The following is a 14419-nucleotide window of genomic DNA, read 5'->3' as shown; positions in this document are numbered from 1 at the left end:
TAGAATTTTTTCTTAACTCCTTTTAAAAAACAGAGCTATCTAACAAGTCACTGCCTGTGCAATAGGTGGGGACAGAAACGATGTGTTGCACTACGACACTGTAGATGTCCCCATCGGAAAACCAACTCGCCCACCCAGAACACAAACCCAACAAACTGCTGTAGCTATCACACAGCTGCCAAACTCCTCCCATGCCACCAGCACCTGACACTTACCACAAAAACACAGGGCTCGCTCCACCTGAATGCATCCTAGCGCTTGCTTTGGCACCACCTCCCTGGCCTAAATCTCCTCTACCTTCCCAGCTTACCTTTCCCCTCTCCCCTCCAGCGAGCCTCATCTATGCTCCTGCCGCCACAGGGGAGCTGCTGCGAACTCCCAGTTTAGAAACAGAGTGCTAGTGTCATCTGAAAGGAGATGCCCCAAGGCCAGTCAAAGCTTGCTGTGGGGCGGTCCTCCAGCAACAAGTCTCCCTCAACACTGCTCTGATAATGATTAAAAAAGAGCTCAGTGTTATCATTGCCAGAGTGCACCAACCAGAATCTGATTATTGCCACTGCCATAGTATCACCAAAAATCTTTTATCTGCACTGAGGATCCAGCCTGGCTACAGCCGCAGTTGCTTGTCTTCCTTGTCGGGATTGCAGCACAGGCTTTCTGAAAGGCCAGTGTCTCCTTCCAAGCCTGGTGGTGGTAGGGGAGACAAGTTTTACCAGTATAACTCAGGGCCGAGTGCATTTTCCTGTCTTCATTAAGGGTTTACACCAGTGCTGCTACCTTGGAAGTCTGCCATCAATAAGCAGGTCAAACCCCTTAGTCTGGGAAAAGCCTCTCTATTGTTTTTTGTCTCATGAACAGTTCTTCAGTAACTATATATTTTTTTTGGAGAGGAGGGTGTTAGAAAACAATTGATACGAATAAAGAGCTCTCCTTCACCATTGAAAGTAAACTCTATGCTTAATAAGATGAAATAATTTGGTCTCTGGGGACCAGAAAACAATAGCCTCACTGTTGCACTGATACCTTGCAAGTTCTGTCCTCGTGTCACCCAAAGCAAACCGTAATAGGGACTGCTCCACAGCTCACATTCCCTTTAAACCTCTTAGCTAACCTCTTTTACCTCTTCAGGTTTCCCTCCTTAGCACAGACATGAATCAGTTGCTTCAGAAAACCTCAATTCCTTCAGAAAAATGAAGTTATCTTTTATGAGGCTGTCAAGGCACTTTACTCAAGTCCCCTGTGCTTCTTAGAAATATCCCTAACTTTTATTCTTTATGCCAGGAGTTGAGATTGCATAATGAAGCAAGTAATATCAACAACTGTGATTGACTTAAAAGGGAGTAACAGCAAGTAGAGCTTTGTCCTCTCTCTCTCCGAGCAGGATGAGAACCTACTAATTACTTTATTACAGTGTGGGTGGAAAAAGGAGTGAACTTCAAATCGGCACAGCATTCAACACAGTATTTCCTGTATAGTGAAGAATGAAAAACAGCCCCAAACCTGGAATAAATCTCCCTCCCCAATTCCTCCTTTTGTTTACACCAGGTTTGAGGTTACTTACACAGTGGCACAATATTAAAGATGCCATACACATCTCCACACCTTAGGGCATAAGCCCACCTTTAGTTGTCTAGCACTGAGAATAAACATTTCCTAGAGGCAAGCTACTACGTAATGCTCAGGATGATGTTTCTCGCATCCTCCTTCTTTGATCTGTCAAATAAAAGCCACCGCAAGAAAAAAAATGCTAAACACTATATTATTTTCCTGCCACAATTCTATACTTATTTGCTCTCATTTTTATGGATCTTTTTATCATTACTGATGCAGACAAACAGCCACTGGAAGCAGCCAAACAAACCATGTAAGGCACAATGAAATATTCAACACACACGTTCACCTTCAAGATAAGACAATAACATAACACCTGAAACCAGAGTCTTTTCCCAGGTACGCTAAGTTATGCCACTGAAGTCAAATGGCTTTTAGCAGTTTAATTTGCCCTCTTGATACTCAAAGGCACAAAGATTATTCCACTACTGAAAAATTTACCACCACCACTATACCACAGCAATGGCTAGGGATTTGCAAAATAACGAAGAATACCATTCAGACATCAGAGAGAGGACAAGAAAGGAAGATTCCTCGATGGGGAGGCCCCTCCATGAGGAACATCCTCGGGCTACAATCCACCATGAGCACAAGGCACTCTTACCTGTGTGAGTGAGCATGTGCCGCTGCAGGGAATTTGCCCATGGAAAGACTCGAGGACAGTAAGGACAGGGAATATTTTGCAGGCAGTCTGAGTAAGCGTTCCTCTTCCCTCTCAGCAGCTTATCTTCAGCAGTTTCCTTCTCATCCTCACTTGTTCCATTTCTGCCGCTTTCTTCCTTGAAACTGTCAGTGGACTGCAGAAACGGGCTAAATTTATTAGTGTCTGTGGTAGCCAGCATCTTCTCTATGCTGGCAAACTCCCCACTTGACTCCAGATCCACACCACTGCTAAGTTTAGGCTTATTTTTTGTTCCTTTCTTTCTACCTCTTTTCTTAGTCAACCCAGCCTCGGCAATGGGAGACTGCTCTGGATCACACGCCTGAGTCAGGTCACTGGGCAGGCTGGAGTCTCTCTGAATGGTGGTCACGATTGTCACTTTTGCTTTGGCATTCCCTGATTTGTCACACCCAGTGGAGCTGCTCACTGCTTTGGGACTGGTGTCTGCAGCCTCCGTTTTCAGCAAAGCGGGAGCAGAAGACACAGATGAAATGATCTGTGCAATGGAAGCCAACGGTGGCAGCTCTTTAGTTACTGGAGGCTTTGGCAAGAGAGGTGGCGGTGGTGGTTTAGGCCTCAAAGGTCTCAGCAAGGCAGAATTGCCAAGAAGAGCTGGGGAAATGATTGGGACAGTCAAATGCAACGAACCTTTCAGTGGCTGGGGATGTCTGACAGCCCTGTTTTTCTCTGAGTTCCCACTGGCACCAAAAACCAAAGGACACTGCAGACAGTTGTAGGCTTTATCACTGTTCCCAGAAGCAGCCAAGTCTTGATTCCTGGCTTCACATGGGACATCATCTTTATCCTTCTTCAGGGCTTTGGGGATGGACAGGTCGATAGGCTCCATGGAACAGTCATAGAGGGACAGGGCAGAAGAGCCAAACAGGTTCTCCTGCTTCACTTGCACAGCACCCAGGTTTTTGTTCTTCTGAGAGAAATCCAATGGCTCATCAAAATCCATCGGGAAGTTGCCCGCAGGTTCAAGTTTGATGGGAACGTGAGACGACGTCCCAAGCAAGAAGCCGTTTTGTGGCTCCAGGAAAGGTGTCATGGGCTTGCGGTCCATATAAGTGCTGTCCTCCAATAAAGGAGGATCTGTCTGGCTTTCCTGGGCACTGCAGTCCACCACTAAGATGTAATTCTCAATCTCCCTTTCTTGCACATGCAAGTGCTGCTTGAGGATATGGTGAATGCAATTTCTCTTGGCCGAAAAGGCTGTGCCACACTCCTTGCACTCAAATGGCTTCTTCTTCTGGCAGCCACTGTGCGTCCTCATGTGAATGCGGAGGGCCCGATAATGCTTCAGGTCCTCGCCACACAGCTTGCACACAGTGTCTGGGGAGCAGAAGGCATCTACCATCTCTGCAGCATTGCTGGTGACATATTCTATGTTCTTCTCTATATCCTTCCTGGTCACTTTGAGGTGCTTCTTTCGCAGGTGCCTCTCACAATTGGCTTTCACTGTGAACGGGTAGTGGCAGATTTTACAGATGTAAGGCCTCTCCCCGCTGTGTGTCCGCAGGTGCCGGATCAGCGCTGCCTTGTCAGCTGCAATGTAGTCACAGATGTTGCATTGGTATGGGGAAATACCCAAGTGAGAACGGATATGAGCTCTCAGGACACCAGAGAAGGCAAACACCTGGTCACAGAAACGGCAGGGGTACAAAACTTTCCTCATGGTTGGGGCTTTCTTGTTCGCTGCCCCTGCTATGATGGCTTTGAGGTCTCCTTCTGTGACCTCTTGCTTGATCTTGGCTTCCATACTCAGAGGCAGGAGAGCTTCGATGATGCTGTCCTGCTCCAGCTGCGTCTTCATCTCGTGCTGAGTTAAAGGCTCTACTTTGGGTTGGAGGAGCAACTGCGAGGAAGGACTCGATTTGGCTCCCGGCTGGGGGATGTGAGAGTTGGAGGAGGACTCCACCGAATTCTTGATCAGCCTCAGAGGGGGAGGTGGGAGGCTTGGGCTGATGCAGCCAGGGGAGGCTTGCTGGGCACTGATAAGAGGAGGAGGTGTAGAGGTTGCGACGACTGTTCGGGGCGTTACCAAAGGCTTTGGCTTCAGCGGTGGCATATGCTTGAAAATGGACTGCACAGGGACAGAAGGTGCCTTAGAAAGTGGAGGAAGACTGATCTGAGGAGGAGCGGAAGAAGCCATCTTCAAGATCTGCTGAATGTCTGCCAGCTCAATGGCAGACTCATTGGAGATGGGTTTTACCACAATACTGCTGTCAGGCTGGATGATAAAACCCTTCTGGAAAGGCTGCAGCGAGAGGAGCTTTATGTTTTCTTTTGTAGGAGGAAGGACTGAAAATGACCCTCCCATAGATGCAGCTTCCAGAGGAGAGAGGCTGAGCAGACCGGTGCTGCCGGGTTCCTGAGGTAGGTTACTCTTCAGTGCTCTAAGCCGCATTTCTTGGACCTCATCTTGTGTATTGTCCTCCTGCTTGATAGGCTTGATGTCTTTGGTGTACTGTAGGCCCAAGGATGCCATGAAGGCTTTCTGGTCTGGGGTCTCGCTGGGTGGGGTCGTGGACTGTGGCTTGTGCTTGTCTTTTCCCTGATCCACCACATGAGTTTCTGTGTGCAGTTTGAGCGCCGAAAGCATGGGGAATGCCTTGTTACACGTCTCGCAAATAAATCGATGGAAGTCACTGATGCACCTTCGCAAATTCGTTTCACACCAGACCTGCAAGACATGCAAAAATATTTAGAACAGACATCTCAAACGGGAAAGGCATCACATGCAGCTGCAAAACAGAAACAGTTCACCCTCTCTTCTACTGCCGAAGTCAAGGAGTTTAGAGCAGCCACCACCTACCTGGCATAGAGATATTCCTGCTCCACAGCCTTTAGTCACCTAAGTGGTGTATCTGAATTAGGGGCTGATTCTCCAGAAGTTCCCTTCTATAAAGGCAAACTCCTTCAGAGGGCTATTCAGACTCTCAAATACTTTTCCATCCTGAACTTCCCTTACAGAAACCTCTCTCACTTCACTGACAGGACAGGAGCCTCAGTAGACTACACAGCAAACTTCAGTAAGCTGGGCAGTAAGACTACCTCCTTTAGCTTTATTACTACAAAGAAAGTAGGAGGAGAAGAAAGGGAAAAAAAAAAGGCATCCAAGAGGTAAGACTACCACCTTTAGCTTTATTACGACAAAGAAACTAGGAGGAAAGGAGAAAAAAAAAGGCATCCCAGAAGGCAAAACAACATAAACCAACCAAAATAATAGCCCCCAAAAGCAAATCAATGAAATGCAGGGCCCAATGCGGAAAGGCTTCTGGTTAGTGAAGTCTGATCACATTTATTCTCCCAAGAATAACACTAAGCTTACAAATGGATTTTATACCTGTCCCTCAAAACGATCATGAATCCAAATGCTGTATTTAAATGCTACCCAGATAGCTCACGTGTTGCAAAAGTCCCACATCAAAGAAGAGCACAAGTGATAAACTAAATAGAGAGCTGGCAAGATCTTTATATACTCTACACACTTTGTTCAGATACTTCATAGGTCTTGCCTTACAGTGCAAGCAAAACTATTACAAAAGTAAAGTCCCAACATTTAAATCCCTTAATAACTTTAAATGTTTGCCATTAATTAGAAAAGAAATAAAACCAAGTTGTTTAAAAAGTTCTCTCTTCTCCTGACTTTGTAACTTTTATACCAAAACTCTGCTAGAGTTACAGAATGACCTACATGCTCCGCTGGACGAACAGCAAATTTCAAGTCTACCACCTTGCAGCCAGAAGAGCTGGAAATCAATGCTTTAATCCAAGTAGAATAAGAAAAGTGCAGATACTGAATAAGCATGGTCCTGCTGGATTGTGCTGTTGATTTCTTTTTTTTTTTTTAAATAGATAAGCAGCTTCATCCAGACCCAAATTAATGAAGGCAGGCAAGGTTTGACAGAGGGCAGAATAATACCATCCCATAGAAAGCTTTATGGCTCTCAGAAAAATATTTACAGACTACCTCCCTGCCTTTCCCCAGCCACTGCCCCTCAAAGGTGCAAAATCTTCAGACCTCACGTAAGGAACATAGTGGTAAGGTGCCTGGGATTGTTTTGTGAAGAAATCACTGAAGATGTCACCATTTAATAAGTAAGGTGACTTCCCAAAGTTTTTCGTGATAAAATCTTTCACACCACAACTACATCCTTGTTACAGTAAATTAAAATAAATAATGTCTTCCTTACCATGTGTCCTCCCTATTGATTTTAGATGTGGGATTGTTTTGGGAAGGAGAGAACTAATGGGCAGACTGGAAGGGGCAAGGATCTAATATCACCGAAGTTTTCCTTTAAAATATTTTTATAGATCTTTACACCAATAGTTATCCACTGGAATGCTGAAAAAAATCAACCCCAATATTCTCTAGATGAAAAAAGAAAAAGGAAAGGCAGAAAGTGTTTGAAGCCTACACAGATAGTGGTAATGTGCCATCCACAAAATATTCTACACCCAGTCTCTGCCTCATCAAGGACAAGTCTTTCAACGAATTCAGAAGATACGCACTGTAAGCTGGTACCTTAAGCTATGAAGAACAGAGAGTACCTGAGAAATGCGGGGGAACTTCCTACAGGAGAAGTCCGTGAATCCCAAGTCGTGGAAGCCTGCCGGAATCGAAGGGTTGTTCTGAATGAAAGGCTTTCCCATGGGATCTCTGGGAAGCTGCTTGTGGATAACTGCATTATGGCGCAGTAAGCCCCGATGAGTACGAAAGGTAATACAACAGATGTCACACCTGGAAAGGAAAGGAATAAAATAGAAATGACTTACTGACTGCTGCAAGCTTAAGAACTAGCATTCTTCTTGCATTAGGACAGCCTCCTTCCTCTCGCCCCATGATGCTAAGAACCTGCTGAATGCAAAACAAAGCCACAGCGCGTCAAAAACCTATCACCACAGAAAGGCCATTTCAATCACAGCCACTTTCTACCAGTTTCTGGCTATTAAGTTCACTGGAAGTTTAAAGAATACAGTACATGAGAACTAAGTGTCCCACACGGGCAGACGGCAAAGTGGCAGCCGAGACCACAGCCTTCTGACAACCTTCCCATTGTCCGACATAAAATATTTCAATGGCTTTACACCATTTCATTTTTACTAAAAAGTACTAGTAAAATAAAAGACATTTGAAAAAAATCAGTGACAAGGAGAGGCTAAATCAGACCTAAGTAGCAAGCAGCAGCAAATGTATAAATAGCACCTTTTTTAACTACTGCTTAAAACATACTACCGCACACCACTCAAATACCTGTGTACTAATTTTCTTCGTGCTGCCTTGCCATAAACTTTCACTGATTTTTCTCAAAGCTGTTATGAGAAATATACTGTTTTAAAAGGAAAACTAGTGCTCCTTGAAGGGGAGCAGGGTCAGAGGAAGAAGACCTGAAACAGGTTCAACACTTCTGACACTCATACAACCCCTTCACAGCCAGTGTGCCCCCCAAAAAAATGCAGAAGCAATGTCTTTTCCTACCCACACATTATTGCTATGATTTCTTGTTTTTCGTAAGTTCTCAAATCCCAAATTCAGCTAAACAAAAGTTTCTCACATAAAGTAGACTTGCGTTAAACAATCAAAGGTATTGGAAACGCAGCTATGCTGCAGGCAGTAAGGACCATGCAGCAACATTTGGCCAACACATCAACAAACAAGCCTATTGCCTTTTAAATATCTGGGATTTGAGCTCTCCAGCATGACAGGTCACGTCCACTCTGCATTCAACAAGTGACACACAGTTTCACTCAACATGGTTCCTTGTGGTTACAGCTCCAGCTCACAACCAAAGCATGGGTTTCACAGAAGCAAACACCAGTGAATGTGAAGCAGTCAGATTTTGCCAGTGAGAATATTATATGCACTAGGAGTTTTTCACGTCTCCCCCCTGCCTTAGTTCTCCCCATACTGTCTTTGCCCTCCACATCAAGGAAAAGGACATGTGCCTACTCATTAAAAAAACATCCTGCAATTAGAAATGACTTCTGACAAAATCCTGAAACCACCCCCTCCCTGTCCTGTCCCTAACAAACTCCCATTGTTGTTCTTTTTATCACTACATAAACTTCCACAGACCTTTTTTATTCCCTGAAAATGAAGAGATAACCAAGTCACCCACAAAGCAATTGGATTCATAGTCTCCGAGTGGTGAAAGAAGCAAGTGTGAAGTATATGTAACACGGCCTTTGTTATCACGGTACCCAGAAGGCTGGGACATAAATATTATGCGCTGGAGGTTTAATCTGTTTTATCTCCCCTGTCAATTCACTTGCATCCTACCTTTATAATTATTGCCAGCATAGTCCCTGCATTCCATTAAATACCGAACCAATGCCATTTACAAAGCAAACATTTACTTAAAGAGGTCTGCTAAACGTGACAACAATCTCGGGGGGGGGGGAATGCCAACACATAGCGCTCCTTCAGTGTCAGGATCTATGGCTCTCCTCCAGGTCACCTGGCAGCACCTATTCCGTGATGCAAAGCTTTCATCTTCAGCAAAAACAGAAACACACAACCACCAAAACCGCTGGGGGAAGGAGGGCACTAAAGGGTTAGAGCAGTCACCTGAAGAGCTTGCAGGCTACTGAAATAAATTCTTTTTTAGAGGTGATGAAAACACTTTGCGTGAAAGCAAGCAGTGACTCTGGCACGCTCCTCCTGGTACATCAGCATACAGACAACGAAGGTTTGCAAGCAATGCTGCTGCACCACCAGGAGCATCGCTGGCGGTCTGTGGGGCCAGCTGTTCTGCAGAGGGATACAGACCCTCACCGTGGGGCGTCTTGAGGCAGCTCCAGGGTCCCTGATGTGCCTGGCCTACCCCGGACTAGCAACCCAATGCAGCGGCTGTATCCCCTCGTGTGTGATGGGGCAGGCACAGCTACCATTGATGGGACCACAGAGCTACTGGGAGAGCTGGCCACAGTACTGGTACTGCCACAGTACCCCCAGGATTTGGGCTGAGCAGGAGCCAGCGCTCCTGGGCAAGCAGCCAGCCCCCACACACAGCGGGGAGGTGCGCTTCGTCCATCTTACACTCCCTCACCTCCATCGGCTGTGCGACATGCTGATTTTAAGCACTGGTTTATTTAGGGCTCCCATCAAAAGCTGCACTTGAGAGTAAATCTTTCAGAGCAGAGACCCATGTGAAAGTCCTTCGCAGTACACCTGTATCAACTACTATGCCTCAGGATAGTAAAAATTTGCAATTTAAAAATGGTGTTTTCCATGCAAAGGGAAACAGAAGTAATGTATCTTGAAAAAGGAATATGTACTTTCTCTCTTTTATAATGCATAGAATTAAACAACCCTCTGTATTTTTCTCTTTCCTCCTTAGTCTCCTCTTTTATTTTCCTTGCTGTGAGTGAAGAAGCAGCAAGCAAAAAGAGAAGTCAGGAGAAGGATTAAGCTCTTTTTCCATTCAGTCAAAAAGAAGCTCCTGGCTGAAAAAAGAAACATCCAGATAAATCACGCCTGTCATCTCAAGATGCAGGCACTTCAGGGCATATAAATGCACCGCGCCCTGGCTCAGCACCTTCCCCTGGTGTCACAGCTTACAGGATCACATGGGAGCTAGAGCACGGGAGGGACCCGTGGATGCCCTCCCTTCCTCTGCAGCCCAGGCACACCTGTAGAGGCAGCCGCAGCTTGGAGAGCTGAAATAAAAACAGCCGGAGAAAAGCACTCCCTGAGAGACGTGTGGAGCAGCCTCTCCGGGCCAGGCTCCCCAGGCAAGCAGGTGGCCTGGTGGGCTCCAGCGACCGCGCTGGCACCTTGTGCCCGTGCCGCTCGCCAAGGACAAGGGAGGTCATTGTAAAGCCGTTCCTGATGCTGAGGGGTGTCACCACGCCGCCGGCTCAGGAGGTCTCCCAGGCTCTGCAGACCTCACTTGGGCTTGTCAGTCTTTGCTACGGATGCAAGCTATTTAAAATACACGACCCGTTTGCCCAAGTGTATGCACAACTTTTTTTGTGTGTGTGTTTTTGTTGAGTTCCCTCCCCCTCACCTTAAGTAGAAAGGGAGTCCCAGCTTCTCCCAAATGACATGACTTGAGCTTTGAATACAATTAGCAATGCAGATACAGATATGGAGGTGTACCACCTCCAAGAAAAACTTACAGGTAGTAAGCTTCGAAACTAGTTAAGGCAAGCATCATTGCTGCATTGACTAAGTCTTGTGTTAATTTAAAATGGAGTAAGCTGCCATGCCTAACAATGCATTAACTGGAAGCATTAATTTTTTTTAAGGAAGCCTAACCATTAATTTCTCTGTTTTGCCATCAGTACTATTTTCCATCTTTAGGTAGTGTCAATGCCTACAGTATTTTTAAGTCTAAAACCACAGTCTAAGATGGACAAGAGAAAGGAATCCTAGGTCATAGGAACATTTTTTCATCTTGCTTAAATTGCTTAAAAAAAAGAAAAGTTAAATAATTGTGGAAAGTCTGAGAAGTCCAGCGTATCAAATAAAGCATCTGAAACATATGGTAATACTTTGTTCATGATGAACTTAAAAAAAAGCAAAACAAAACACCAAAAAACCCACCCTCTCCTTACAATTTCACAAGTCTGCTCATGTGTAGTGCCAAGTCAAACACGGATAGTATGGCTGCAGAGAACAGAGATGGGAACAGGTTCTGAGGTTGTTAGCAGAACAGGCAGAGCAATGGCTCAACACCTGAATGGAGATAAAAGCACTCTACTTGCAAGGTAGGTTTCCAGATGTAGCAAATAAAAGCTGCTGTGTTATCATGTGATTGCTAGTCTTGGCCACAGTTTTCCATTTTTCTATAAATATGATTACAGAGCAGAGAGAAGAAAGCTGTTCAGTTCCAAGCACAGAGATTCAATTATAAAGAAAAAGGAAAAAACTGCTTTTAGCAGCTAAGACTGCTTTAAAATGAGCTTCATTCTCAATTGTCTTTATGTTTTGGAGTCGTTCATACCTGTACAATGCGAACGTAATACTAGGGCTCTGGTTCACTGGCAGAAGTGTACAAAGCAAGCGGGTGAGAAAACAGAACTGCTAAAACACAAAAGCAGAACTGAAATATAACTGTGCGATGACAATGCAATGAGCAGGCTGACCTTGGTGCTCAGGCCACATATCACACCCGGTGAGTCTGTTTAATTATTACTACACCAGTGCACCTTTTTTGTTTTTTTTTAAATGCAGACAAGGTCTCTGTGTAAAAACACACCATTAAAAAGCTTACTAGTAAAATAAGTTAGTATTCTTGAAATCCGTAATGCTAATTAGGATATAAAAGCATTTTAACAGGCTTTAAGAAATAGTCAATGCTTTGTGCAGCTTGTTCAAGAGGCAAGCCAGGATTTGCTACACTTATAACAAGCGGCACCTATGCAAGAAAAGTTTACATAAGCAATGCTTGTTGCTTTGCATTACACTCTCCTCTGAGCCAATTCCAATTTGTCAGCAATGGAAATAGCTTTTTTTCTTTAAGAAAAGACATTTTAGAAAGGAAATGCAGAGCCAAATTTTAAGCCAAACTAATCAGTCTTGATTTTGATTAAGGGTAATGCAGTCAAACATTCAATCCTTCTATATTTTATCTTTCAGTAGTCAAGATGCAAATTCCAAATATTTATATCCATCATTCTGTTACCAATAAATTAAACAAGCACTGTGTTTTGCATTACCTGAGACTGGCGGCGGGAAAGGGAAAGTGACTTTTAGCATTCTTCTACTTACACTTCTGAAACCACACAAGAGTAGACCAAAACCTGAAGTTTTCACCCAAGCAGCTCACTAACACTATGCTGCCCATGTTGTGGATGTCAACAAATAAAAACAGTGTTAATTTCTAGGCCTTATCTAAAATAAAAAGCTTGGTACCATTTTGTTCCTTTCCTGTTTGTGCTCTTTAGCAACTGCCACAAACAGAAGGAAGGAAAACAAAACAAAACTGAAACATATCCTGAGACAGAAGTCATTAATACACAGTTATGTTAAGTCATCTAACTCCTCCCACTGAAATCCCTAATACCTACCATATCTAAATTTCTACCTTTGTCGTTATTATTCTCCTTTCTGTCTCACATTATTTGCAGAATTAATGTGGCTCTCCTTACAAGCAAAGAAAATCCTATGCTGACCTAAAAATAATACAGCTGGGCAGAAGAGAAAGATGGGCGATTCACTATCATTGACTCATGTCTGCACCAGGGATGGGAGCAGGCTCCCAGCCTCCACACTGGTAACATGCGCTGTAGAGGAGGCCGACAAGGAGGGGGAGATGGAGAAAGGATGGTTTTAAACATAAGGGCTTTCACCACCTATGAAAGAAAAACTAGCAGGTTACAGACATATTCCCCTTCAGGAAAGGACTCCTTTGCTTCTCTTTCACTTCTTTTGGGGCAAGGCGAAGGGAAGGAGATGAGAGAGCAAATTGGTTTCTGCTCCTATGCAACCGCACCCAGGTCCAAATACTCGTCTCCTTTTGGATGAAAAACCATTCCTGGCCTCCACACCCAGGGCCCTGGGAAATAACATCCAACAGCTGCACTAATCTCTCCCACTTGCCGCAGATGAGTGATGGTAAAAGCAGCAGTGCTGCGAACGCTGCTCCTGTCTCCCTGCCGGGGATCCCTGTGGGTCCTCCTGCTGTCCTGCGATGACCGTTCCTGCCTCCTTCCCCTGCAGCATCACAGCATGTCTGACCCCAAAGGACCTGCTGCTCTCCCATCGCCACCTTGCCCAACGCTAAGGGTCAGTGCCGAAACCACAAGCGACACAGTAGCACCGGGAGCCAGCTCCCTGCCACTCGCAACAGGCTGGAGAGGCTCCCCTCCCCTCTCCCAGGGCGTAGGGGGATGGACACAGCTCACCAGAAGTTCAGTGCACGCTGGTTCACCTCCTCAGCAAAGGCGGGACTTTTCTTTTAACTTTTCCTCCCTCCCACCTCCCCACTGGCTGTCCAACTTTGTTACTAACATGTCCTGTCGCTCCCTTTAATCCTCTCCCTCAAAGAAGCCACCCTTGGGTGCAGCAAAGGCTGAAACCACTGTGCCAGCCCTTCTATTAATAGAGGGATGCACAATGCTATGTGCATTCCTACAGCCGCGCTGTGGTCCAGGCGAGAAAAGTATCGTGTAGGAGCCAGGGCAGATCCGATATAAACCCGGGTGATGTCGTGCTTCAGAAACTTGTCGGCATGCTGCAGAGCCAGTGTCTGTACCGGCGTATCGTGACTCCCGCAGTCAGAGTAACTCAAGTGAAGTTAACCGCTATAAGGTTTAATAAAAAGGCACGAGTAATGAATTGCACTGTAATGAATTGCATGTACCAGCAACACTTCAACAGTGCCAGATTTAAATACCTCTGCCCCGGTGGAACAGTAGCTTACTCTACCATTTACTTCAACAGAACTAACATGCAACTAAGAACAAATAAAGGGAAAATGGGAGATGGCCTGCAGACACTTGCACAAAGAAAGTAGTTCATTTTCTCATAACGACCTTTCTACTTAATAAAGGTCAAGGTTTTAAAAACCAGAAGTGTCAAGAAATTGGCTGGACAGAATCATGGAGCAAGAGCTGAAGATCAACATAAATAACAATGAAGGGTTTAATAATTAGGGCAAGCATACCTGGGGGGAAAAAAAAAGCATGACCACGACAGTCCTCTACAGCTATCAAAACTGGAAGCTGCACAGCATCCAGAATAAAAGTCATTATTTGTGCACACAAACTCAAATGGACCTTCTAGTATTCTTTTGGGGTAAGAAAAACAAAGCTCTTCCTGCCTTCTAACATATCTTTCAAATATGGAAGCCAAGTACTTGTGTAGTTTTAAAATTAATGTCAAGAGTTTAAAAAAAAAAAATCTATGTGTCTACCATGTTAAAAAAGCAACACCACTTTTCACAAGTAACATAAGAAGAAACACATCTACAGGCGTTTGCCTATCCTATAACCATCCACTGATGACAACAGGGCTCACAAATAGGTGCAGCTGAATCTGGACTGAACACTCTTGCCCTTATCTACATTTGCAGGTAAGCTATGCTCAGTACGCAGATGTGACTGCTAACACAATAAACGGCAGCCGGCCAGAGAGCCTGCATATAAACAAACCCTGGTCATCAGGATCAGGCAGGCATGCTAATAACCTATTTT

At 44.9% G+C, this 14419-nt stretch overlaps 1 protein-coding gene across 3 annotated transcripts in view; it reads right to left on the bottom strand.

Moving 5' to 3' along the window:
* Positions 1–14419, bottom strand: part of RREB1 (ras responsive element binding protein 1) — a 73366-nt gene that overhangs the window by 18863 nt on the left and 40084 nt on the right. For all 3 annotated transcript variants that reach the window (XM_009326465.1, XM_009326464.1, XM_009326466.1), the window contains 2 exons: positions 6830–7019; positions 2216–4958 (listed from right to left, as the gene is read on the bottom strand). In XM_009326465.1, the coding sequence (XP_009324740.1) occupies positions 2216–4958; positions 6830–7019 (2933 nt within the window). The remainder of the gene's footprint in view (positions 1–2215; positions 4959–6829; positions 7020–14419) is intronic.

This window comes from Pygoscelis adeliae, unplaced genomic scaffold, assembly GCF_000699105.1.
Source record: "Pygoscelis adeliae isolate BGI_AS28 unplaced genomic scaffold, ASM69910v1 Scaffold186, whole genome shotgun sequence".
Classification (NCBI taxonomy): domain Eukaryota; kingdom Metazoa; phylum Chordata; class Aves; order Sphenisciformes; family Spheniscidae; genus Pygoscelis; species Pygoscelis adeliae.
This window is presented reverse-complemented; position numbering and strand designations above follow the sequence as displayed.